Here is a 26334-nt window from a genome sequence, read left to right as displayed (position 1 = left end):
GGGGGTGGAATTTTGGGCTAATTATGCACAACTTTGGGCTCCTGAAGATCCACCTTCCAATAAAAATCACAACGAACATTTTGCATATCAAGATGTCACTACATCTTTATTGGAGAGCTATTGCAGATATCAAGCAATCAACATCTAACCAGTTAATGATGCATCTTAATGACAAATATTTTTGAAAAGATTGTCATGAATTAATCATGCTTGAATGTTAATTGAACTGCAGCAATATCAGCACATTATTTACCAGCACTGTAAGATACTCATAGACTTACACTGTAAAGCAGTGTTATACCAATATTCAAACAAAAGTGAATATCCTTGATAAAAAATAATCTGTAATAAAAGGAGCAATTCCACAGGGGTCCTCAAACCATTGGTGCTCGGGCCCTAAGTATCAGAATATAAACCACACTGATTACTCCCATATAGTATTACAGTATAACTGCATAATATGTTCACCAGCATGCAGTACAAGTAGATGTGCTTGGTTGAGTGTTAAAACACACTAAACCATTATAATCAACAAAATATTGTACCTTATGAATTCTAACCATATCAGAATTCTAAATGTACACAAGTACAAATATGTGAAAATGTCCTCAATGAGTCCAAGACTACTGCAATGTCACATTATGAGCAAGTACATACTGATTATCTGTCTTTGGCCAAAATGATCAAAGATAATACATACATTCACATTAACGATGTCAAACTTCAAGAATAGTCTGTAAAGAAATCCAGTACATTTACCACATTAATTTTGTTCGGGCTAAATTTCGCATGCAGATATTATCACAGACAATACTACAAAACCCTTAATAATAGTAAAAGACCAGTACATTCGTGCAGTTTTTCATGTTTACCACTAGAGACTTAGACTAAGTTAGATGTAGTTTCAGGTGTTGAAGAGGTCCTGCATCTCATGATACTGTGGAAAGCCTCTCTCAATGCATGATGTTGGAAAGACGAATCTTTGAATTCCTTGAATGGAACACAATTTCATAGCAGGTGTATAAAGGCAGAGATGTGTGTGCACGGGGATACCACAAATCCAGAACATAGAAACACAAGACGTGTATACAGAGTCCATTTTATGAAGGACGAGACTCAGGGCTTCCAGAGTTTGAGTAGGCCATCCTCGCTGTATGTGGCGATGAGATTCTGATGGGGGTGGTGAGTTATGCCAATCACATCTTTTTCATGTACCTGTGTAGAGGATGTACAAGGAAGAACTTGTTTAATTTAAAGCAGATTTAAATTTTATATCCGATTCAGATTTACTATGATAACTCCAACTGGTCCTAATTAAAGTTACAGCATTAATCAAATATTTTAATTATAAGTTCAGCATCTTTACTGATTTCAAACCATGAAGCCAGGCATTAGAAAAACACATTTATTTCTTTAAAAAGTGAAGCTTGAGCAAAGGAGTGACACCTAAAAGCAAAATACAACAAAACATAAAAAGAATGTCACAAACCAATAATTATTCTCAGAGATAATGATTGATTTCTTTAAAAAGTGAAGCTTGAGAAAAAGGAGTGACACCCAAAAACAAACCCAGACAGCAACATAAGTGTTGGTCTAGATCCGGGCCACATCTGGTACATGTGGATTTTAGATCTGGGCAGACACTATGTTGCTGTCTGGGAAACAAAGCACAAAAGCAAAATACAACAAAAACATAAACACAAAACATGTAATGATGTCGTGAATTAATCATCAAAAAATAATGATTGATTTCTTTAAAAAAACAAAACAAACAAAATCCTCAAAGAGACTTTCCTAAAATAAATATTATCATCACAGAGGCTTATCAAAAACGATCAACGAAATCCAGGAGATAAACCACAATTTTATACTTTAAAAAGTAAAGCTTGGGCAAAGGAGCAACACCCAAAAACAAAACAAAGCATTATCATCAAAGAGACTATAAAGCTCAAAGAGAATTTGAATTTCTCATTCAGATTTAATATTTATCTCCAACTGGTCTAATATACACTCACCGGCCACTTAATTAGGTACCCCATGCTAGTAACGGGTTGGACCCCCTTTTGCCTTCAGAACTGCCTCAATTCTTCGTGGCATAGATTCAACAAGGTGCTGGAAGCATTCCTCAGGGAGTTTGGTCCATATTGACATGATGGCATCACACAGTTGCCGCAGATTTGTCGGCTGCACATCCATGATGCGAATCTCCCGTTCCACCACATCCCAAAGATGCTCTATTGGGTTGAGATCTGGTGACTGTGGAGGCCATTTTAGTACAGTGAACTCATTGTCATGTTCAAGAAACCAATTTGAAATGATTAGAGCTTTGTGACATGGTGGAAGTAGCCATCAGAGGATGGGTACATGGTGGCCATAAAGGGATGGACATGGTCAGAAACAATGCTCAGGTAGGCCGTGGCATTTAAACGATGCCCAATTGGCACTAAGGGGCCTAAAGTGTGCCAGGAAAACATCCCCCACACCATTACACCACCACCACCAGCCTGCACAGTGGTAACAAGGCATGATGGTTCCATGTTCTCATTCTGTTTACGCCAAATTCTGACTCTAACATCTGAATGTCTCAACAGAAATCGAGACTCATCAGACCAGGCAACATTTTTCCAGTCTTCAACTGTTCAATTTTGGTGAGCTCTTGCAAATTGTAGCCTCTTTTTCCTATTTGTAGTGGAGATGAGTGGTACCCGGTGGAGTCTTCTGCTGTTGTAGCCCATCCGCCTCAAGGTTGTGCGTGTTGTGGCTTCACAAATGCTTTGCTGCATACCTCGGTTGTAACGAGTGGTTATTTCAGTCACTGTTGCCCTTCTATCAGCTCGAACCAGTCTGGCCATTCTCCTCTGACCTCTGGCATCAACAAGGCATTTCCGCCCACAGAACTGCCGCTCACTGGATGTTTTTTCTTTTTCGGACCATTCTCTGTAAACCCTAGAGATGGTTGTGCGTGAAAATCCCAGTAGATTAGCAGTTTCTGAAATACTCAGACCAGCCCTTCTGGCACCAACAATCATGCCACGTTCAAAGTCACTCAAATCAACTTTCTTCCCCATACTGATGCTTGGTTTGAACTGCAGGAGATTGTCTTGACCATGTCTACATGCCTAAATGCACTGAGTTGCCGCCATGTGATTGGCTGCTTAGAAATTAAGTGTTAACGAGCAGTTGGACAGGTGTACCTAATAAAGTGGCCGGTGAGTGTATATCAAACTGAAACAGATCTCGTGGATATGCAGCATGTGCTGTGAGGGCGGACGGTACCGTGAGGCTTCTCTCTAGCTTGCCAGTGATGGTGCTGAAGCAGTACAGCACATAGTCCTCTCCCACGCAATAAATCCACTCTCCACGTGGAGACAACGTGCAGCAAACAAAGTCTCCCCCCCTTCTCACGCCTGAACAGAAACTCCTCATCACCTGGGAAAGAAAGGGGAGGGAGGGGGGGGGGGGGGGCAACAGAGTCAGTGAGTGCAACCCAGACGAAAAAGGTAAAGGCACGCTTTACCAAAAAGCGTGCAAGAGTGAGTCATCAAGCACATCAAGAAAAGAGTGGGTGAGGCGGCTGAATAAGGGCACGCCTTATACGCCATCAGACAGTCTGAATATTAAGTGCTTAGCTATTTTTAGCAAACCTCACATTCAGCAATAGACGTTTGCTGCTTCTTTTTTTTAACTTCTGCTCAACATGGTATACATTTGTGCTGCCTTAATACTGCTGGTAAAATAGAAACCAGTAATTATCATTTTTTGGTATATAGCATGCAGAGTACCTTTCTTTCAATCTGTGAACATATGCATATGTATCATATGCAGGTCAAATTTTGTTCTCACCTGGCCATGAATGTTTGTAACAACCACTGTGTTGGTCCTATTACACACCACAAAGTGCTCAGGAGTCTTTGGGACAAGCACAACATTGTTAACAGTGATGTCTGTACCCTCAGGAATTTCAGGGGTTTTTATTGTGTGGCTGCAATCCATTGTCTTCATGTTCCAGACCTGAACAAAAAAAAAGAGAGAACTAAGCATGGAAATCCACACAAATTAATATAAATGTATAGATCGAAAATGCATATAGTTGTGGTTTCGACCCAGTATGAACACCTACCTTGACCATGCCGTCTGCCGATGCGCTAATGACATGCTGGCCACCGTGCGAGAAGATGACCTCATTTACATGAGACGTATGGCCTCTAAACTCCTTCAGTGTCTTTCCTGATTTCAAACCATGAAGCCTGATTAAACAAATCCAGGAGTTAGAAATGAAACCACAATACACAAATTCAACTTGTCTCTTTAAAAAAAGCTTGAGCAAAGGAGTGACCCCCAAAACAAACACGCAAAGAGCAAAATACAACAAAACATGTTAAAAAGTTATGAATCAGTCATTATCATCAGAGATTTATTTCACACAGAACAAAACACAAAAGCAAAATACAACTAAACAAAAACAAAACACTTTATGATTTCATGAATCAATCGTTACCATCAAAAAGCTTTTTAAAATCATACATCAAGGTCATCATAGACGACTTTTGTCTGCCACCTACAATCAACTTTACAATCCAAAAATTAGACTTATTTGTTTTACAAAGTGAAGCTTAAGCAAAGCACAAAACAAAAAGTCGTGATGTCGGCAGTTAATCATTTTCATCACAGAAAAATTCATTTTAAAAGCATACATCAAGGTCATACTAGAAAGGCAGCAAAGCAACACAACCTTTGCCTGCAGCTTACAACGTGATTTTATTATCCTGACTGAAAAATTCTCTCCTCTCGTGCACATGAAATTCCACCCACATGCGCCGTGAGAGTCTAGCACTGACGCCCAGCCGCAGAATACTGCAGTCAGGACTGAGAGAGATAGAGAAAGAGAGGGAGAGACATTCGCTCTAGGCATGTGATGGAATTTTCCTGATGACTCGAAACACCTAGACCCTGATTCATATCAATTTCTTCCACTGTCAACAATAGAGAACAAGACTAAATTCAGCATGTTTATTGAAATACCTCTTTACTAAACAGTCGTTTGTCATGTGCACTTACCAACCCCCTAAAATGCACCTATACTTTCCTATAAAGATTTCCAAACACATACAATAACTGAACCAAAAATGACCAATGACACAAACATCTTTACCGATGATATAAATCATCTTTAACGCCAGGCAGTCACGTGTTTCCCTCACACACTACCGACAGCATAAATCCAATCCATTGCAAAGGGGGAGGGGCTAGTATTTATCAATAAGGGGCCAATAGCAGAGCAGCTTGCCATTTCACCCCCCTCCCGTTCCCTTTCCAGCTAAGGAGCTGGAATGACAAAACGTCTGCCTCTGTCAGCCGCTGTCTGGGCTGAGCAAGGAACAGAAACACATTATCTGTGCATGCTCCCTCTCTCACGCACGTGGCCAATCATGGTTCTTTCCACCCACATGCACCATGAGAGCTTAGAACTGACACCCAGCCGTAGAAGGTACTGCAGTCTGTTCTGCGAGAGTCTGAGCACGTGACGGAATATTCCTAATGATGTTTAACACCCAGACCACGAATTCAAATTTTCTCCTCCCCCCCCCCCACCTTCTCGTTCTACAAAGTATCCGCGGCAAAACATTTGACTACGGTAGCCTACTGTTCCTTGTTATTGCAACAATTATGAAATAATAAGATGAGTGAAACAATGCAAAAAGTCAGATTTTGCAAAGCATGGCTTTTTGAAATTCAGACATATAATAGCATGTTAAACCTGATGATCTGGTCAAAGGAGCCGCTTAATAGTTGACTGCTGTCCTTGTTGAAGCAGACACAGGTGACTGCTTTGCTGTGGGCTTGTTCTAACCTATTCAGACACGTTCCATTCAGAATTCTCCAAACCTGGAATAACAAAATGATACATCTTATCACATAACGGACTGAATGGAGATAAGTAAATTCACATCCAAACAGTGATGAGACAATCATGAAAGATCAGCTACTCTACTTTTTCAGCATGTTACTAAAGGACTGCAGTCACAATTATAATCAGATGCAGTGTGATTAAAAGACTATATATATGGTCAGAGGGTTTAATTTACGTCTGCCTTCAGACCTACTGCACCCTGGGATTGAGATCTCTTACAATAATCTTGAAAAGCCTCAAGATTCACTTCCATTCAAATTTTGGGATTGGTAAAATCGGTTAAGTCTCTTATGCTCACCAAGACTGCATTTGGTTGATCTAAAATACAGTAAAAACAGTAATATTGTGATATATCATTACAATTTAAAATAAATTTTACTTTAAATTTATGACTCAAAATGATAACGACAGTTTGTGAAAGTGAACCAAGCATGTAGGTTGACTATCTTTCACTTCTCTACTCATTGCCTTATATCAACAGCTAATACTTGTGAAGTCTTTGACATTTTGGTGCTGTTTCTAATGGACAAGAGATTTTGAAACACAATAGAATACAAGTGAAAATGTTGATCGGTGATGAGCAAGGTCCATACCTGTATCATTCCATCCTGAGCTCCAGAGGCGATCATGTCGGAGTCATGACTTACTGCCAAGCACAGCACAGCCTCATCCATCATCATGAAATTATCCTGAGCTTGGTACTTCAGATCCTACACACACAAGAAACAAAATACAGACAGGCAAACCATCACACATAAACGTATAAAATACATTGAGGTTTTAACCACAGTCTAATGGAAAATACACCCACATGATGGGTTTCTTGAGATAGTATGGCTACTTTCTTATGTTTACTAGAAAGAAGAACAGCCGGAAAACCACATTATTCGGAGTCTCATACTGTATAGTCAAATTCCCCAGTATTGGTGGAAGTCTATGTCTGAGAATGGGGCAGGATTTATTTTCGGCCCCAACTGCTTCAACTCAACCCAATAGACGTCATAGAGTGTTGGGGGGTGACCCATATTCTATATCTCTGAGGTTTTAGTCAAAACCAAGGCTGACCCAACATTAAAATTAAGCCACACTTAATGTGAGAACGTGTTTTTTGCTCCCACAAAACAGGTCTAAGACAGCACACGTGAGATGCCTCTACCATGCATCAAGGAGATGATGTTCTTGAGCTGTGTGGTTGGAAAGATCAGGCTATGAGAATATAGAGATGAATATAGATTAAAAGTTTATTTTTTGTTAATATACATTCTTAAAAATAAAAGTTCCAAAATAGGGTTTTCACAGCGATGCCATAGTAGAAGAACCATTTTTGGTTCCCCATAGAACCTTTTAGTGAAAAGTTCTTAAAAGAACCATTTTTTCCAATCTTAAAAACAAATGTTCTTCATTGGCAGTGATGGTTCCATGAAGAACCTTTAACATCTATGGAAGCTTTTTATTGCACAAAAAGTTCTTTATAGTGGAAAAAGGTTCTTTAGATCATTAAAATTCTAAAGTAACATGACATGATGAAGGCCAAAAAAACGTGGACACACACCTGGAGCAGTGGGCAGCCATTTTGCTGTGGTGCCCAGGGAGCGATTGGGGGTTATATGCTGTGCTCAAGGGCACCTCAGTCATTTTCTTCCGGTATTGAGAATCAAACCAGCAACCTTCAAGTAATCAGTCTGACTCTCAAACCATTAGGCCACGACTGTAAAATTTACTTCACTCTATGAAAAAAAATTGGTTATTTTTAAGAACTGTTCACAGAAAGGTTCTTTGGGGAACCTAAAATGGATCTATTGACTCTCTGCAAAAAAAAAAACTTTTAGAACCTTTATGTTTAAGTGTGTAAAGAACCTTTTGTGCATTTGAAGAGGGCATCGATGCCAATAAAGAACCTTTGCTTTTAAGAGTGCATAATTACTGTTTTGTAAACTAATAATCTAGTGAACATACTGCAAATTTGTCAGAGAACCTTGGATGAACCTGCTGGAAAGACGACCATCTCTGCTACACTCTACAAAATCAAGTATGGTACAGTGACTAAATCAAGTCATTCGTTAAAAGTCAAATGAAAGTCAACTTGAAGTTTTGTTACAGAACTTAAAGCGTTTTACTGTCCATTTACAACAAATCATTTAGTAAAGTTAACAACTTTTTTTTAGCTTCTATTATTCTTATGATGATAACCAATTCAATTCTCTCTCCCCATCCTCTGACGACCAGTTACAATGCCCTCACAAATCATTTGTCTGGCAAGCATTTCTCCATGGATGAATGCCCATCATCTGAAGCTGAATATATTGAAAACTGCTGTGCAGCTGTTCATCCCTGCCAAGAACTACCCTTGCCAATGCCTTGTCATTTCAATATACAACTCAATGATTTCATCCCCACAGAATGCCAAAAACCTTAGCGTCACTCTGGACAAAGACTAACCACAGTCAATACATGATTCCTCCTGCAGAACATCTGCAGAGTTGTACATTTCTCACCGGAGAAGCTATTGAGATTCAAGCTGAGGCTCTCGTATGCTCTTGTCTTGACTCTTCACACCTGACTCACCCCACAGAACATTTACATTTACATTTCACATTACAGATTGTTTCAAAGCAGCTTCACATTAGTGAACAGGAACATCAGTGTTAAAGGGATAGTTCACCCAAAAATGAAAAATCTGTCATCATTTATTCATCCTCAATTGTATAGAACCTTTATGAATTTCTTTCTTCGGCTGAACACAAAAGAAGATATTTTAAAGTTAACCAAACAGTTGATGGACCCCATTGACTTCCATAGTAAGGGGGAAAAAAATACTATGGAAGGCAATAGGGTCCATCAACTGTTAGGTTACCGGTTTGGTTACTATACAGGTTTGGAACAACTTGAGGGTGAGTATATGATGACAGGATTTTAATTTTTGGGTGAACTATCCCTTTAATATTGTAAAATTCATCAGTTTCAGCTGTAAAGCTGACAATTGTGTCATTATTCAGCTCAATTTAGTTCAATATTGATTCAATAACTATGTAAATGTTGCAAAGTTCATCAAATATGTTCAATTCATTTATAAGCACCTCTTGATAAGACAATAATCATTAACCGGTTTAAATGTTGTTCTCATTCAATAGTGTCAGTTTTTCTTAATTCATGGGGAATATAACTTATTTCATGGCCAGTATATACTCACCTTCCGAATTTTACCAGTGGTGAAGTTCCAGACTTCAATGAAACCATCAACAGATCCAGTTATCAAATACTGTCCATCAGGAGAGAATCGAGCACACTCTACATGGGATTTTCGCCCAAACTGTATCATACATGTACACACAGGCACAAACAGAAAATGGAAAACATTAAAATAAAAGAATATATCTTTGTATTTTTAATAAGCGCTTTTTACTATCAATATTGTTCCAGATTTAAGTTTACATTAACATATTAAGTAAGCATTAACTTTGACTGCCCTAAAAATGCATTTTGTAATATTTGGATCATTTTCTGCGGTCATCTCAGCACCCCTTTTTGCGACCCCCTGGGGTTCATCGGACCCCAAATTAAAAAACCCTGACCTAGACGATGCCTTGAGAGACCTTCAACCCCCCAAAACTTGTGTGTTAATATTATTCCAAAAGTCTAGTGTCAAAGTGAGCAAGGTAGGACACAGAGAGTGCAGGATACAGATAAAAGCCTCGGGTCACAAAAGCAATTAAATGTGCATATGCATGTTAGATATTTTGATAAGACGCCTTATAATGGAGATATGCATAACATCCATTACTTATTTTTATCTTAAATTAAAACATTTGCACCTTTTTCAAACAGTCTTAGTCTTTTTCCACATTATTTAATATAGGCTTTTACCACATTCTTATTATTAGCTTTACATAATGAAATTGATATTTCTGGCTATGCAGCTAAAATTTTGTACACCGCAACCTCTCTCACAAGCCTCTCTTGGCTATGAGGCTAGAAAGAAATTACATAATGATATAACACTGATCACACCTTTATGAGGCGACTGAGCTGAGTAGGGAAGCGCTCTTCCTCCATGTCCTTCAATGCACCTTTGCCCCGGAACAGTTCCAATGACATACCTGGAGGTAACAGACCCTGGTGCTGCTGCCACTTCAGAGACTTAGAAAAGACAAAGTGAAGGAAACAGAGAAAAAGACCAGTCATCAAGTTGAAAAAGAAAAACAAAACAGGTAATACAGCTCCAATAATAGAGATGGTATATAGAATATAGAGAATTCTTGTTAAGTGCGAGAATACATATACACCGTAATATTAGCGATTCGCCTGCACTGAAGCTACTGGATCAGAACAAAACTGAGCTGGACGATGACACGTAACTTCTGTAGAGCTGCTTTATAGCTGAATCAACAGTAAACTGACTTAATCTGAATAATGACACTATTGACTTTTTTAGATCAGATTTACAGAATAATTTGAATTAGGCTCATATCTGAAGACGTTAACATCATTGATTCTGTTATTTTCCTGTTCATTACCGTGGAACAAGCTAACAAAAATATATTTTAAGAAAATATTGCTAACGTTCCCAGTAAGTTATCAAAATGTAATGTCTTAATGTTCTCTGAACGTTTAAAATTGTTTTGTTTTTTAAACAAGTTGGCATAATTTTTTTCTTGGTAATGCGAACGTGTGGGGAAAATTTCATTCGATCATTTTGCAAACATTATGGGAACATAACTTCACTGAACAAGTAAAAAATGAAACTAAAACGTTTCATTAAAAAACGTTCTATGACCAATGTTTTTATGTTTAACATGATTTAAGACCAGATAACTTTGAACAAATGTTTCATTAACATTACTGGAAGAACATTTGTTCATAACTTTGAGAGAACCTTGAGGGAAAAGTTCTGATAATGTTCTCTGTTAGTTTGGAAAGCTGTTTTGAAACTATCTACGTATATAAAGTGCTATATAAAGGTGACATGACTTTTTCTTACCAGCATTGCTAATGAGCCAAACTGCCTTAGTGCTTTGGTCTCCTGTAACCTGTATAGAGCCCCCTCACATATACGGCCCTATAAAAACAAAATATATCTGATAAATGCAATACAACAGGTACAACGGATAAATAGAATGCAACAGGTTAGGTAAAACATACATAAAAGCAAGCAAACCTGGCCCAGAAGCCCCATGAGACGAGAAGGCGGCACCAAACAGACCTCTCCTGCAAAAGCTTGAGCGATAGCCAGTCTGCGCTTCTCTTTACTGCTGCCCACTGGATATGCCTGTAGGCGAGACAAAAAAGAGTGAGTCATCATTTTACCCACCTTATTTTTAATGTAAGAGTGGGTGCGTCCATGTCTAACATGAATGTGTGAGGCTTCCGGTGTCATCCATTTTCAGCTATTTTAGCTGTAAAAAACAGACTGTTATACTGCTTGATGTTGCAAACTTTAACTTTGCAAACATTAGAATGATTTCTAAAGGATCACGTGACACTGAAGACTGGAGTAATGATGCTGAAAACTCAGCTTTGCATAACAGAATTAAAGTATATTCAAATAGAAAACTATTACTTTAAATTGTAATAATATTTCACAATAATGCTGTTTTTTCTTTATTTTTGATCAAATAAATTCAGGCTTGATGAGCATAAGAGACTTCTTTCAAAAACATTCAAAAAAAATTAATGCTTCCAAACTTGTGACCGGTACTGTATAAAATTATTATCAGATAAAAATACAATTATTTTACAGGAAAACTGTAATTTACAACAGTAATGTATTACATTTATTTTCATTTTTATAATTAAGAGTTAAAACAACAACAATAATAAGCATTGTATACTAGTAACCCTATATATAAATAATTTTACAACAAAAATATTAAATATTTTAACATGCAAATATAACGTTGACTTAACTTAGAAATCTCAGGTGGTACTTTAGGCAAATATTTTACATCTAGGGGTTCGAATGACAAAAAAGTTTGGGATAACCTGGACTAAAGTGTAAATTACCGATATTAATTTGAGTCCTTTATAATATCTAAAATCTCATCAGAACCATTAATCCAATTATTGAATGAGACAATTTACAAAATCAGCCTTAAACACTTACCTTTTGTGAGTCGAAGTATGGCTCTGTGAGAAGGTTCTCCATGTGTGAGTAACGCTCAGGTTGAGTGTGCTTAAGCATGATCATGGGATCAGTTTGCTTCAGTAAGCACTGGGCTGCTCCCAGCTCACCCAACTCGATCAACTCCAGCACAATCTACACATACAACAACAGAACCTATCCAGTCCTTGCCCAGTTAAAACAGAGATATGAACAGCAACCAGACACCTGACACCAATGTATCAACTATAGACAAACTTCTAACTTTAAAAATTTTGTCATGACTTACTCACCCTCAAGTTGTTCCAAATGAGTTTCTTTCTTCTGTTGAGCACAAAAGAAGATATTTTGAAGAATGTTGGTAACCAGAAAATTGATGGTATAGGCATTGCTTTCCATAGTATTTTTTTTTTCCTACAATGGAAGTCAATGGCTACCGTCAACTGTTTGATTACCAACATTCTTTTAAATATATTCTTTAGTGTTCAGCAGAAGAAAGAAACTCAACTTAAGGGTGAGTAAATGATGATAACAGAATTTTAATTTTTTGGACTATCCCTTCAAGCAAGCTAACTTTCAAACTAAATGTAGAGTATAGGCGTCTGCCTAAAGAATTTTTTTGAACATTATTTAGTGCCATGTATCTATTTGCATGCTGCATTTGCCATTTTTATAAACGAACAATAATTGTTTGTTAAGTTTGCCATTTCTGAGTTGGCTACAGGTTTTCCTTGAAAGTGAAAAGTGACTTACCTGTTCGTACAAGTCAATGAGCAGCTTGTCAGGAAGTTTCAGGTACTGGATTGCGAGCAACACTATATCCCAGTGGCCGTTGTTGATATCGGAGATGAAGCTGTCGATGCTGTCGACTGTGTGGAGCGAGACGGTCGTCTCCTCTTGAAGCGTCTCCAGAGTGCGGTGCAAATTATTTTCCTTCAGATATTGCATGATCAAGCGAATCACGCTGCAAAAAAGTGACGTTAATATACGAGGTGTCACATTTATAACCGAACTTTACCCAAATAAACGGTCTATCTCTAATGTATATGTGAAAATGCAGCGTTTAATCGACATTACTTTTATAGCTGTTGTAAGAAAAACAGTTATAGCACGCTGACGTTGACTGGTAGCGATTCTAATTAATCAATTCTCCTCGAAACTTTTTGTCTAGCGCAGCGTCTGCATAAACAGTGTATCGTTACGAAATTAACATTTTATTTAACATAGCGTTTTATTGCCGATATCATCTATTTTGTGTTAGGCTGTCAAACAATAAAAATCAGACGCTTCGTTAAGTTTATCGTTTCTACTGTTTTTGTTTATAAATCTGGAATCAAGAGATCTCATTAAGGACAGCAAGTGTTGGAATCCCATTCATTCAATAACGGTTCACTTACTCTGCGGATTCCACTTCGAGGTCCATGGTCGCGAGGTTGTCGATGAAGTCGCTGTCTAGATAATGTGCCAGTATCCTCCAGCGCTGCGCTATGTTGTGTTGGTCCTCAGCCACGTGAACACCGTGTGGCCGTGACCGCCCATTACACGTGCTGTTGTATTTATTGCTCACGCGTCTGAAATCACAGAAACCTCTCAAATTGTTACGGATTTTTGGGAGGGCGGATTAATGACGCGCGTGTGGAGGAAATAATGGGGAAAAAACCCGCAAAGGTGCCATCAGATCGTGCCGTGCGGGCAGATTGTGCACACAACAGCCATAGGCTTAGGCTACTATAGCTAATATATGCCTATTGTAAGCACCACAATGTATCGTGAATCAATCATCATTTATAAGGAACTAATACGCACGTGTATTAACGATAATCATCTTGTATGAAATATAAAGCATTGGTTTAGCACTCGAGTAACCATTGTCCAATCTGGCATTGGAAGGCTACACAATCTATTTAGAATTCAGAACACATCACAGGTGTCGCAAACCAGTATTGGGTCTGTTATGGCAATATTAATCTGTATTACTAGTACTAGCCAACATGTTTTTCAATTACTACTGAGTAATAATTAAATAGTGACAACTGTCTTTTTCAATTTCCATTTGCTACTACTTGATGCTAACTAATTGTGGCTATCATGATCTATTCAATTAGTCAGTGGTACTTTACCATTACCAATCATTACCATTACCAATTATTTAGCCACTGCAATTCACTAGGGAACTGGTTTAGATAACCACTTGCTTTCAACTAAAAGAACCACTTTAGGACAGGTATTCAAAAAACAAAGCTGCAACTATCAGTTGAGATAGTACATTTACTATAGACACCAATAATTGTAATAGATACTAGCGAGAAATGAAAAGTCGGTCTCCGAACTAGTCACCCACAGCATTCAGTGGTAAAACAAAAATAGCTATTTGTCACTACTGAGATTTTGACTAGCCTACTGTTAATGTACAATATTACATTTTAAATGGCTTGCCATGTCTCTAGAGCCCATGTATGATTTTGCTGCCCCCCACCGACCATGCATTAGCTCTGTCGGATACAGTAACGAAAAGGTATAAGAGATTTAACATTTACTTTAGTTTGTGGACTTTTAGGCGAGACTACGGCTAACTATCATATTTCCACTGTTATTGCCCCGACAAAAGGTTCTACGTGCAACCTTGAATCTTCAACACTGAATAGCTCAGCTGCATCATGGCCAAATTTACCTACTGGCCTCTGTCCATCATGGCCTCCAGATCATCCCTATACTGACTGGCTTCATCACTGTCTCCTCTCCACCAATAAGCTGGTGCGTGGTGGGCGTTCTGGCACAATATGGCTCCCGTTGCATCATCCAGGTGTATGCTGCACAGTGGTGGTGGTTGAGATTTCCCCCTACCATATGTAGTGCTTTGAGTGCAGAGAAAAGCACTATATAAAAGTAACAAATTAGTATTTATAAATAATGAACATACTTAACATGGGATACCATGAACAAAGGTGTTAATATGGGGTCAAACATAATGGCTTAAAGATCAATTCTTCAAGAGCATTTCAGAGAGCATTATAACAAAAACATGAATTGAGATGAGCATAAAACATTACATTCATGAAACCACCAATATTGGAATGACCATTTAAGAAGATTCTACTTAATGTTTGAGTTTGAAAACAGCAGCTTTCTTTTTTCCCCCATTTATTTTGGTCCTCTAAGTTAGATCTGAATTTTGAGAATTATGCTTAGTGTAAAATTACCATAGTTAAAATCATAAAATGTGTTGATACTTCACTAATGTCATCTTGATCGGCAAACCTTAATTGCATTTCTTACAAGTTAGAGTTGCAAAATAAATGTAGAGTCTTGATAAGTGTACAGTCAAGATAAAATAGACCAATCATAAAATTCAACTCAAACATACCACTTTAAGGGGCAATGAAGAAACAAAACAACAAATAGAAAGTTCAACAAAATGATGCTTTATTTGTGAGGTACATGTCTCACTTCTGGCTTGACTCTGACTTGGATGTGGAGGCTCTCAGTGAGGAGAGACGACGTCTCTTAGCAATCTGTTCTTGACGTTTCTCTTTGGCCTCCTACAAAAAAAAAAAAAACGAACATTCAGCACATTCAGCTTTACACAACATGCCTTTCTTTTTTGTACAAATTAATTCATTCATGCACATAGGGTTAAATTGAAAGAAAGTACCATCAATTAAACTTATCTAAAAATTAAAGTACGTACCTTATTCCTCTTGGCCAGCAGTTTGGTGTAATCTGCGGCCTCCTCCTTGTTCTTCAGTGTGCGCTGCTTCTTGAGAGCAATGCGTCTGCGCTTGTGCTGCAGCACACGGGGTGTAACCAGGCGCTGAATCTTAGGGGCCTTAGTCCTGGGTTTCTTGCCTATCAGAAAGAACATGATCATCCATGAGTCTCTGGACACTTTAAATCGTTCTGGGGCATCGGTTCTAGTAATAAACTAGATGCTGTCAGGCTAAGCTAACGGAAGTGACATTAAAATTAAGGCAAGAAGTCATTTTGTGACAGTACAAACAGCAGAACATCACCACATTAAAGGACAAGTTCGGTATTTTACACTTAAAGCCCTGTTTTAAGATAGTTTCTGATGAAATAGAACGGGTTACGATTGAAATTTGGACACATGCTGCTGGCCCGAGAATTTTCGGTTTCTGTGGCATGTACTTCCAAACATCCGTCACTCTAGAACTTTTACCTCCAGCTTATGTCATTTATGAATAAAAAGAGCACGCAACTTCATGAGTAAACTTTGACTAAAAGTCCCAGTGAAAACAACTTAAATGAACTTGGAGACCTTTTAATGCATTTAAACAGGCAAATCAGTTTGCACAGAGAACCTCTCCAGATTCACTAAACAGTGCACTGCATGAAGTTTGACAGAGCTTTGCAGTACAACCAGCCACTAATATGATCAGGTTGTTATCCGTTTAGCAGCTCCACTGTTACTGTTGGCACCACACTGTCCCCCCTTATAAGCTACTGTAAAGGCAAAAAGGGTCTGCTAGTGCCGCAAATTTAAACCATCCATATTTAGTGGTTTTTTTTGTTGTTGTTTTTTTAAATAGCAGGATATGCTAAAATGCTCACTTCATGATGAAATGTTCACTCAATACATGACGAAAACTACAAAGCATTAGTAATCGTACCTTCTTTAGTGAGGGGTCTCCTGACTACATACTGCCTGACATCATCCTCTTTGGACAGGTTAAAGAGCTTGCGGATTCTGCTAGCTCTCTTGGGTCCCAGACGGCGAGGGACAGTGCTATCAGTCAGCCCAGGAATGTCCTTCTCACCTGAAAGGAAAAACTATCGATTAGATGCTATGGACATGCATACCAAATTCCTGCTCCCATTTACAAATGAGTTATGCATTGAGGACAAAGCTTGTTAAATATGGCCATCAATTTTTTTTTTTATATAGTTTCCTATTGTATTCATTGCAATCATTTTGACAGAGCTTTGCAGTACAACCAGCCACTAAAAACATGATCAGGTTGTTATCCGTTTAGCAGCTCCACTGTTACTGTTGGCACCACACTGTCCCCCCTTATAAGCTACTGAACAGGCAAAAAGGGTCTGCTAGTGCCGCAAAAAATTAAATCATGCATAACATTTTCTCATTAAGATTTAATTATTCTTTGAATAATAAAATTACACTATTGATAGAATGGCTCTTAAGACAAAGCAGATGCACAGCTGTGTACAATCTAAATAACATTCCATATTTAAATTATACCTTATTTTTAACTGTACTCACCCTTCCTGACAATGACCAAGTTCAAAACACTAAGGTTGGCGTCAACGATGCAGCCCCGGACAGACTTGCGTTTCCGCTCACCAGTACGGCGAGGGCGGTAGCAGGAGTGACCCTTGCTGAGGAGGAGACGCACACGTCCATGGGTCAGCACACCCTGCTTCATGGGGAAGCCCTGTTTGTCGTTGCCTCCGCTGATGCGCACAACATAGCCCTACAACACAAATGAACACAGTTGTGCCAATGTTAACACCAGTTTGAAGAAGATTTTGAAGTCACGTGTGCAGCAGTTTAACACCAGTTAGTTTTATACAACCTACACATTCAGGATAAGCCAACCATAAAGTCCACTAAAAGGAATAGTTCATCCAAAAATAAACTCTTATTTACCCTCCCTCAAGTTATTACAAACCTGTATGAATTTCTCTTCTGCTTAACACAAAAGATGATATTTAGAAGAATATCGGAAACTAAACAGTTGATGGGCAATGGGGTCCATATTCCATTCTTTAAACATATTTTGTGTTCAGCAGAAGAAAGAAATTCATACAGGTTTGGAACAACTTGAAGGAGAGTAAATGACCATTTTCGGGTGAACTATCTCTTTAAGGTTGGAACACACTACACAACCTTTTCCCCGGTTTGCACACCGGAAGTCATAGCTAGTCTGCAGATTTTGGGAAATCGGAGTTGACTAATTTCACAGAAAATTGTGATGTGTATGATGGGCACATTTTTTTAGCTTCAGACTATGATTCCATTTAATCTGAGGACATTTAACATGTTTGCTATTTTGAGCAGATTTTAAGGCTAGAATACACAACTTTTTCCCAGATTTGCAGTCTGGATGAGTCGATGGTAGCTGCCAAAAATCAGAGCCAGTCTGCAGATTTTGGGCAGTCCAAGTTAACATATGCAGAGAACCTCTCCAGATTCACTAAACAGTGCACTGCATGAAGTTTGACAGAGCTTTGCAGTACAACCAGCCACTAATATGATCGGGTTGTTATCCGTTTAGCAGCTCCACTGTTACTGTTGGCACCACACTGTCCCCCCTTATAAGCTACTGACCAGCCAAAAGGGTCTGCAGGTGCCACATTTAAATCATCCATAGAGGGTTTTCACGACGCGTCATCAGACCGGAAGTCACCATATTGGAGGCACTCCGCATCACAACAAAGCACAGGCACTGAAGTATATCCCGAACGTTAAGGAAAATGGTTAATTATTGTCGTGTTTCAGGTTGTACCAATAGGACAGACCGAGAAAAACATTTGGAATATTATCGACTTCCAAAAGTTGTTAAAAACCAGGGAGAGAAATGCTAGAAGTTATCAGAGGAAAGGAGGCGCTTGTGGTCTTTAACTGAAGGGTAGGCATAAGGTTGATCGCTTCAGCCTACTCTTTTTCGATCTAACAGCGTGTGGTTTTTTGGGGTGTCAGATTGTACATGTGCATATATATTAGGGGTGGAGCCGAACCCGAATACGGTATTCGGAAAGGTACAAATAACGTGTTTTTTACGAATAGTTATTTCGAACAAATACTTAAAAAAATATTTGTATTCGGGAACAAGAAAAACTTTATATCAAAAAGCTGCGTTTCCTCACGAGACCGCAGTGCATGCACGGATGAGTGAGTTAGAGTGAGTGAGTGAGTGACGTTCAGGAAGAGGTGACTGACACACGCTGCTCCACACAGCAACAGAGAGGGCTCGGCTGAGCGAAAAAACACTTAACTGCATCACTATTTTTGTACCTTAACTGGGTTCCGGAGGCAGTTTATAACTTTCGGGAAGCGGAGTTTGATCAGGAGATAATTCCATTACGCTGCATTATTGACGTCTGCAGTCGGATGCTCTCATGTTCGCTCTGTTTACGTAGCTCTGTTAGCTCGGTAATTTAGACAGAGTAACGTGCACGTTCGGTTAAAAAATGCTTGTGTAGTTGTGTCGAATTGTATGCACTTGTGGGAGTTATATGGCACGCAGATCTTTATTGATAGCGGCTCCCTGAAATTAGTTCAAATCTCCCGGAATCTAACGCGCATGCAAAACAAAACATACTGTGCTCCAAACTGTGTTAGCGCGCGCACGGAAGAGAGCGAGAGACCTTGTGTGTGTGCGTTATGAAAGCTAGTCAACCCCCCGTCCCCGTCCCACCAATCCAGTCAACTCCAAACTAGATTTTTAGGCCTATTTTGAATTTTACTCGAATACAAATACAAATACTTTCCCCCCCTCAACAAATACAAATACAGATACAAATACCGGCTGCTTTGCACACCCCTAATATATATGATAGAATAAAATACTATAAAAATAACTCCGATAACGTACAGTGTAGATAGCAAACTGGGGGTCTTTGAAATGAAAAAAGACTTTATTGCATTAATTTGGCCTTCACAACACAACGGTCGTTGATAACTTGATACTGTCTCCCTCACCCATCCACACACCATCTGGTTCAGGCCTCCAAACTTTTGTAGGATTTAAAGTCTTCCGCTGTGTATGGGCTCGGCGAGAAAACTAGGTAACGTTAGTTGACTATATCGGGATATGCAGAAAACCCTCTATACCAGATTTTTAAGCTTCAGACTACAATTCCATCCAGAAAGCAACTTGCACGGACATCTCAAAATATATCAGTACCATAGTTGTCTCAAGATGCACACTAGTAATGTTTTTTCTAAAGCACGTTTAAAAAGTAGGGATGCACCGATATAAAACTTTTGGCCGATACCGATAACTTTTTATATTTGAAAGCCGATGACCTATATATTGGCCGATAAATCTAAATTTCTTTTTTTTTTTAAGAGCCTAATTACTAAAACAAAAGTCTTACCATTAAAAGTCGTGTCCCAAGCACACAATTATAATGTTCTCATTATAATTTTATGTAGCCTATATAGACTTGCGATGCACATTTTGCACTTAACCATTTTCCTTTTTTAAAAGTTATTCCAGTCATATTTCAAGCAATTCAAAGGCAGGTAATGACAACATTAAAAATTAACATATGTGACCCGCTCTGGCGAAATGAGTCGGAAGTCGCAATGTTCCATTTTAAGATATGGGCCGATTATGTGGAAAAACAATTTTTTTTTTTTTTTTCTAATTTCAAAGAACAGACATTCAAAAATAATCTCCCAAAGTTTCATACTCCAGATAATTGAGTAAAGGTATTTAAATGACTATTAAAGTGTAGACAGTTTTACTAAATTCTTTGGATTCTTCGTCAAGTCACCTCTGAGCATTTCCCGGGTATCCCCTGAAACGTCACTATCTCTGCTCTCCAAATATGGTGTTACACGTTGTATGGAACCAATCAAAAAGCTTAGAAATGTACACAAACGCTGATCATTTGTCAATGGGAAGCCCCGTTTCGACTGACCGGCACGCGATTGCTCCAGCCATCCTCCTGTCAGACTCGCAGCGCTCTTTGTAAACAAGCTAGCAGATCTCCTCAGAAAGATTAAATATTATTAATTTGAGAAATGTCGCTGTCAAAAGAGAGCAAAGTCGCCAAAGCGTTGAACTCACTGGAGGCTTCTAACCTAAGCTCTGCTGCTGGTCAGCAAGAGTGGCTAATGGTGTGTTCACACAGAACGCGAATTTAATTATTTGCACGAGTAGATTAGGCCTACATACAAAGTCAATGCAAAGACGCGAATAGAAGCATCATTCGCGCCGGGCGTTGCGAATGACGCGAATTGGGCGACGCGTTTGCCGCGAATGTCTTCCGCGCAAGTTGAAAAATTTGAACTCGAGCGAATGTTCAAGCGTCTAACTAGACGCGATAGACGCGTATTTGACGCTCTATTCGCGTTCGGTGTGAACACACCATAAGGCTTGTCAGTGATTTTTTTGGGATCTGGAGATGTGTCATCCTCTGATGACAGCAAAAGTGACAGGCCCTATGGAAGAGGATCACGATGATGATGATGAAAACGTGTTTGATTTATTTTAGCCCAATATTTAACTGTTGGTATCTCCGTTATGAATTTGTTACACTGTTATTGTCAAATAGCCTACACAAAGATATGATTGCATAGGCTAGCATTATTTGTTCTCCGTTTCCTTGTCTCTCTGCCTCTCTCACACACACACAAAATACACACACTCTCTCTCTCTCTCTCTCTCTCTCTCTCAAGCAAAAATGTAGCACCTCTGTTCAATCTTTCTGATTTTAGTAAATGTTTGTAAAAGTGCCTTTTAAATTATTTATTCAAATAAAAACTTTAAAATAATTTGAGCTTCAGCCTGGTTTAATAGCATTTATATATATATATATATATATTAATGTCTTTGGTCAAATTAAGCAGTAAAATAAATAGTTTATCCCTTTAAATGCAATGGATTTTGAAAGATATCAACAAAAAACGGGCAAAAAAACTTTAAAAGCGATTTTCTCAGGTTTTCAATTGGAAAAAGAGGGCAGACGACCATACTTTAAATGTGTATATCTTTACAACCATTCAAGGTATGGCTTTGACTAGGATATCATTTGAAAGCTGATGGTCTCCTCTTTCCACTAATACCAAAATCTCAATTTTGAAATTTGGGTCACTGTGACTCATTTTGCTGGATCAGGTCACATATATGACCGATACCTATATGGTGGCCGATATATTGTGCATCCCTATAAAAAGGCTACTTAAATGTCCTGATTTAAATAAGGCCTATTCCTGGTTTAATCTAAGCCCTGTCTGTCTGGAAATACACAACATAAACGACGTGATGAAATAAGTTCTGATAACTTACCTTCCACTCATCACCCAGAGAGTCTGCGACCACCTCTGTGGCCATGCGCTTCTCATAGAAGATCCTCAGTTTGCGCTCATCATCAACTTCTATCAGCTTCTGACAGCCAGTGGCGGGGAACGAGATATTGAGCTAGTTGGAAAAGTAAAGAGAGAATTACACTGTGTTCTGAGGCTATAATTGTTAAATTCCAACCAGGGATAATTACTTTGTCTTGTACAAATTACCCAAAATTATGAGGTCTTCATCTGACACGTATCTGCTAGCTAGCCGCTAATGCTATGCTACCGAACAGCGAGTGTGAGTTTGACACTCAACACAAGAGTCCTAACGTTGAATTCAATTACAACATTGGCGACAACGCTGGCTAATTACCCGCAACTTTAAAGCTTCCTCATTTATTCATTGCATGTCTATCCTGGTCGCTGCCATGTTGCCGCACTTCAACGGTCATCCTCCAAATCTAACGAAATCAACGTCCATCCTTCATATTGTTTGAGCCCAACTCGATTCAGAAAAGTACATCGGATAGTTTTGAGACGGTATAATGGAACACATTCAATATTTTGACCACACTGTGAATAACAAAACGTATAATATAGCTATTTCAGTCCTCCTACCTTCATTATGGAGGACTTTCTCGCTTGGAGTCCACCACGGAAAAGAGACCGGATATCCGACTCGTAGTCTCACATAGACTTCCAGGTTATCGCGAGAGTATGTTGTGTTTTGAAACAGAAGGCGCAAACTAGTTTGAGAGCAAAATAGTAGACATGTAACTTACACCTCTAGTGAAAGATATAGGCCTACACTACACGATAAAACTATAAACGGGTCATTGACAAAGAAAGCAAAAAAAATATATTGTTTATAGTATTTTCAAAACTGATGTAATGCATATTTTTGAGTCATGACCAATGTGTTTAAACAAGTTTCCGTTTTTAAATGACATTTCGAAATGTTTCAAATATTTTTTTTTTTACTGTTTTCGTGTCAGGCGATACTGTAGTTCAGGGATTCCTAAAGTGTGGTACGCGCCAGGGGACCCCCAGGGGTACGCGAGCTGCCACCAGGGGGTGCGCGAGAGGAAAAATGTAATGGCGGTCTGTTTTGTAAGTGGGATTTTTCCATACAATAAAATAAAAACCATGAACAGTAAACATTTCCTTTGTAATCGCTTTTATTTTAAAAAAAAAAAAAACTAATTTACTAGTTTTTGATAGAAACGTTGAAAACAGCTGCTGTCTTCTACGCACTGCTCTGCACTGCAGCCGTTAACGTGACAAATGTGCTTTCGCGCGTTGGCTGGCGCTGAGCCAGTGCTGTCATATATCACAACCATTGAGTGTTTTCAACCACATAATGTTTATTTTAGGTTTCAGACATTTAAATACACATAAGTACTAGTAAAACAATGATTTTGATTTAGCTGATTTCTATGGAAGCGGCAATATTAAACCTTTTCATTATAATGAGACGACACGTTTTATTCATATCAGATACTCATTGTATACGTAGCTTCACATTTTACCCTATTCTTCTCCCAGTTCACCGGCCACTTACTTTCATGTATTTCGTGAGAAGTGGAGGAATTGACGTCACGTGTTGTAAATCCAACAGATCCGATTCTCTGAACGGTGGCACAAACTAACGATCGTTATGAAGGTGTTTGAACAATAAAACACATCCACTTGCACATATTTGACAATCGGAATATCAGTATTCATGCTATAGCTAATACATTTGTGAATATTTTTTGATAAAAAAGGAAAAATGACAAAAGCAGATCATCATTCATTCAGCGCTGTGTTGTGGTTGCGCTGTGTCACGTGACAAGGAATGACGCGTCACCATGGAAACATTAAAGTGACAAGTTCTAAATAACGGTCCCCTTAAAAAACTCACGCTGGGGGGTCAGTTAAAATATATTAAACTTATGTGTGAAAGGGTTAAAAGTGGAAGCTTGTGCATGGCTTTGTTGCATTATATTGAAACTTTGTTGATGTTATTTTCATGCGTGTTGCATTTTTTTTTTTTGAAGTGGGGATTGGGGGTGCGCCAACCCGGTTGGGACATAGAAGGGGGTGCGCAGGAAAAAAAGTTTGGGAACCGCTGCTGTAGTTTAAAGGCTATTGTAGTAGCTATACCAACCTACTTTAATTTAGCAGTTTTTACCAGTATATTTGAGAGATCTACAAACCTTTTCATTCTGCCACAAGTTGGGCTCCTCATGGTCTGGAATGATGATGCATTATCATGTTTACTGTAATTACCTTGTCAATTCTTAATAAAAGAGACATGTTTGCAGTTGTGCCACCCTGACATTTGAGAATCAAATTGCTGGACAAAAGTTTTTTTCAATTATCTCAACAACTTTAAAACTATTGATATCTATAAAATGTTTCAAACCTAAAATGTTCCCATATGTTTTTTTTTTATGTTTTATTATTAAGACACCATTTTAAATAGTTTTCGTAGTCTGTTCATTTGTTCGGACAGTTGCACCACCTCACATTTTGGGGGTTTGAGATAAAACATTAAATAATATGTAGGCTATTATTTAAATGTACTAAAAATGAATTCAAACTAAATATGTTTTATAGAACAAAGTGATATCATGAAATTATCAAATTATTTTCAAAGGAAATGCACTAGGACACAAAAATGTGCATGTCATGTCATTGACCCAAACATATTTCATAAAAGGCAGATGTTAAAAACTGTAAGTTATGGGTAAATTGGTATTTATTGATGCTAATTTTCATGATTTAAATAAAATGCATTACATCTTAATGTCATTTTATTAACTCATGTTCTTAAAATTCAGTCAAGATTCAGTCATTTGCCTTAAATTAATAAAATTATTACATTTCCTGAATTTCCAGAGTTTAAATACGGTAGGCCTATATGACAGAGCCGACCAATGTTTGTGTACATCAAAATTTAGCCTACCATTCAACAGCAGGCAGAAACAAAAATGGAAAGGGATAAGACCACACTACAAACAGTTCGTTTTCTTTTTATTAGCTTTTACATGTGTTTGTTCTAGTTGTGAAAGTAGCCTCCGTTCTTGTTTATATATATATATATATATATATATATATATATATATATATATATATATATATATATATATATATATATATATATATATATATAGGCTATATATATATATATATATATATATAAACAAGAACGGAGGCTACTTTCACAACTAGAACAATATATATATATATATATATATATATATATATTAAGAATAATAGGCCTGCATGATTTGAAACATCAATAGGCCTACTGGGTTGAAAAACTTGGTGTGTATTTTTAGAAACAGATAGAATACCTTATAGCCTACTACTATGACCAATAAAACCAAGAGATAGCCTACATAGCTTTATCGTTAATTGTAGTTTATCTTTTTTGATGATGGCCTATTGATGAACGCTTGGATCAACCAGAACAGGGCCGTTGTGATGTGAATGTTGTCCTTGTTTTGTTTTGCATTGACAGTCCTCAATTATTTTTACAACTTTTATAATCTCTGTGTTGTCAACGCATTGCAGTTTCACAGTCTTGTGAGCGACGATGACCGGTGAGCAGACACCGCAGTGAAAGGAAACTCCGTCTTCACCACTAGAGTATGGAGGGATTATTGGGTCAGATTGAAAACTAAAAGTCTAAAACTAAAAGTCTTAAACGAAAACCAAAAGTCTAAGTTTGAAACTAAAAGTCTAAGTCGAAAACTAAAAGTCTAAGTCGAAAATGAATTTGGTATTTAGGATTGGGCATTTGGTATTTAGGATTGGGCATTTGGTATTTAGGATAGGGCATTTCTTATTTAGGATTGGGCATTTGGTCATTTAGCCATTTAGGATTTAGGATTGGGCATTTAGGGATTTAGGATTGGGCATTTAATCATTTAGCCATTTAGGATTGGGCATTTGAGGATTGAGGATTGTATGCAAATAAAGAGGCGTGGCCCAAATACTGGAGGCTGGGTTTGAAATGGCTGGTGCAGATGCACCTTATGGACAGCAGAGGGCGCTCCAGTGCTAAGGAGCACACTGTAATGAAACCAAACAGAGCGAGTGAGCAGGTCTGGAGCGAGGACTGTACTTTATAATGTGATAACTTCAACTTAATGACAGGGTTGTATAGGGGTACTGGAACGGTACATGTATTCCTATTGAACCGAACCGGTAGCCTACGGGCGTCACGGTTCGGTGCACGAATTTACACGGAGAATACACGGTATAAAAATAAATAAAACTCTAAATAGCGATACATTTCGCTCTACTCGCGTTTGGTGTGAACGCAGCATAATAAAC

At 38.3% G+C, this 26334-nt stretch overlaps 2 protein-coding genes across 2 annotated transcripts; both read right to left on the bottom strand.

Moving 5' to 3' along the window:
• Positions 1-78: 78 nt before the first annotated feature.
• On the bottom strand, positions 79-13583 carry smu1b (SMU1 DNA replication regulator and spliceosomal factor b). Its single transcript, XM_056250494.1, has 13 exons — positions 13406-13583; positions 12762-12972; positions 12012-12164; positions 11067-11177; positions 10890-10967; positions 9920-10048; positions 9102-9221; positions 6505-6621; positions 5759-5886; positions 4121-4247; positions 3844-4011; positions 3277-3429; positions 79-1215 (listed from the first exon to the last, which is right to left on the bottom strand). Exons 1-13 carry the CDS (start codon positions 13429-13431, stop codon positions 1117-1119), a joined length of 1620 nt encoding a protein of 539 aa, XP_056106469.1. The 5' UTR covers positions 13432-13583; the 3' UTR covers positions 79-1116.
• A 1826-nt stretch (positions 13584-15409) lies between these two features.
• rps6 (ribosomal protein S6) lies at positions 15410-22735 on the bottom strand. Its single transcript, XM_056250497.1, has 6 exons — positions 22627-22735; positions 22007-22138; positions 17248-17458; positions 16637-16783; positions 15697-15854; positions 15410-15547 (listed from the first exon to the last, which is right to left on the bottom strand). Exons 1-6 carry the CDS (start codon positions 22630-22632, stop codon positions 15452-15454), a joined length of 750 nt encoding a protein of 249 aa, XP_056106472.1. The 5' UTR covers positions 22633-22735; the 3' UTR covers positions 15410-15451.
• Between the last annotated feature and the right edge of the window lie 3599 nt (positions 22736-26334).

The sequence above is a fragment of the Rhinichthys klamathensis genome, unplaced genomic scaffold (assembly GCF_029890125.1).
Source record: "Rhinichthys klamathensis goyatoka isolate OS25496 unplaced genomic scaffold, OSU_Roscu_1.1 h1tg000069l_1, whole genome shotgun sequence".
Classification (NCBI taxonomy): Eukaryota; Metazoa; Chordata; class Actinopteri; order Cypriniformes; family Leuciscidae; genus Rhinichthys; species Rhinichthys klamathensis.
The sequence above is the reverse complement of the archived record's forward strand: the minus strand, read 5'-3'. Positions and strand labels throughout refer to the sequence as shown.

Bases quoted from the DNA above. Each gene is read 5' to 3' on its own strand.
- smu1b (XM_056250494.1), bottom strand. From the start codon at position 13,431: ATGGACCTCGAAGTGGAATCCGCAGA. The intron at 10,968-11,066 runs GTTTGCTTGCTT...TTGTTTTTATAG, and splicing joins TCATGGGGCTTCTGGGCCAG to GGCCGTATATGTGAGGGGGC. The intron at 10,049-10,889 runs GTAAGAAAAAGT...GTCTTTTCTAAG, and splicing joins TTGGCTCATTAGCAATGCTG to TCTCTGAAGTGGCAGCAGCA.
- rps6 (XM_056250497.1), bottom strand. The intron at 17,459-22,006 runs GTAAGTTATCAG...TTTGTGTTGTAG, and splicing joins CTCTGGGTGATGAGTGGAAG to GGCTATGTTGTGCGCATCAG. The intron at 15,855-16,636 runs GTACGATTACTA...TCTTTCTGATAG, and splicing joins GAGACCCCTCACTAAAGAAG to GCAAGAAACCCAGGACTAAG.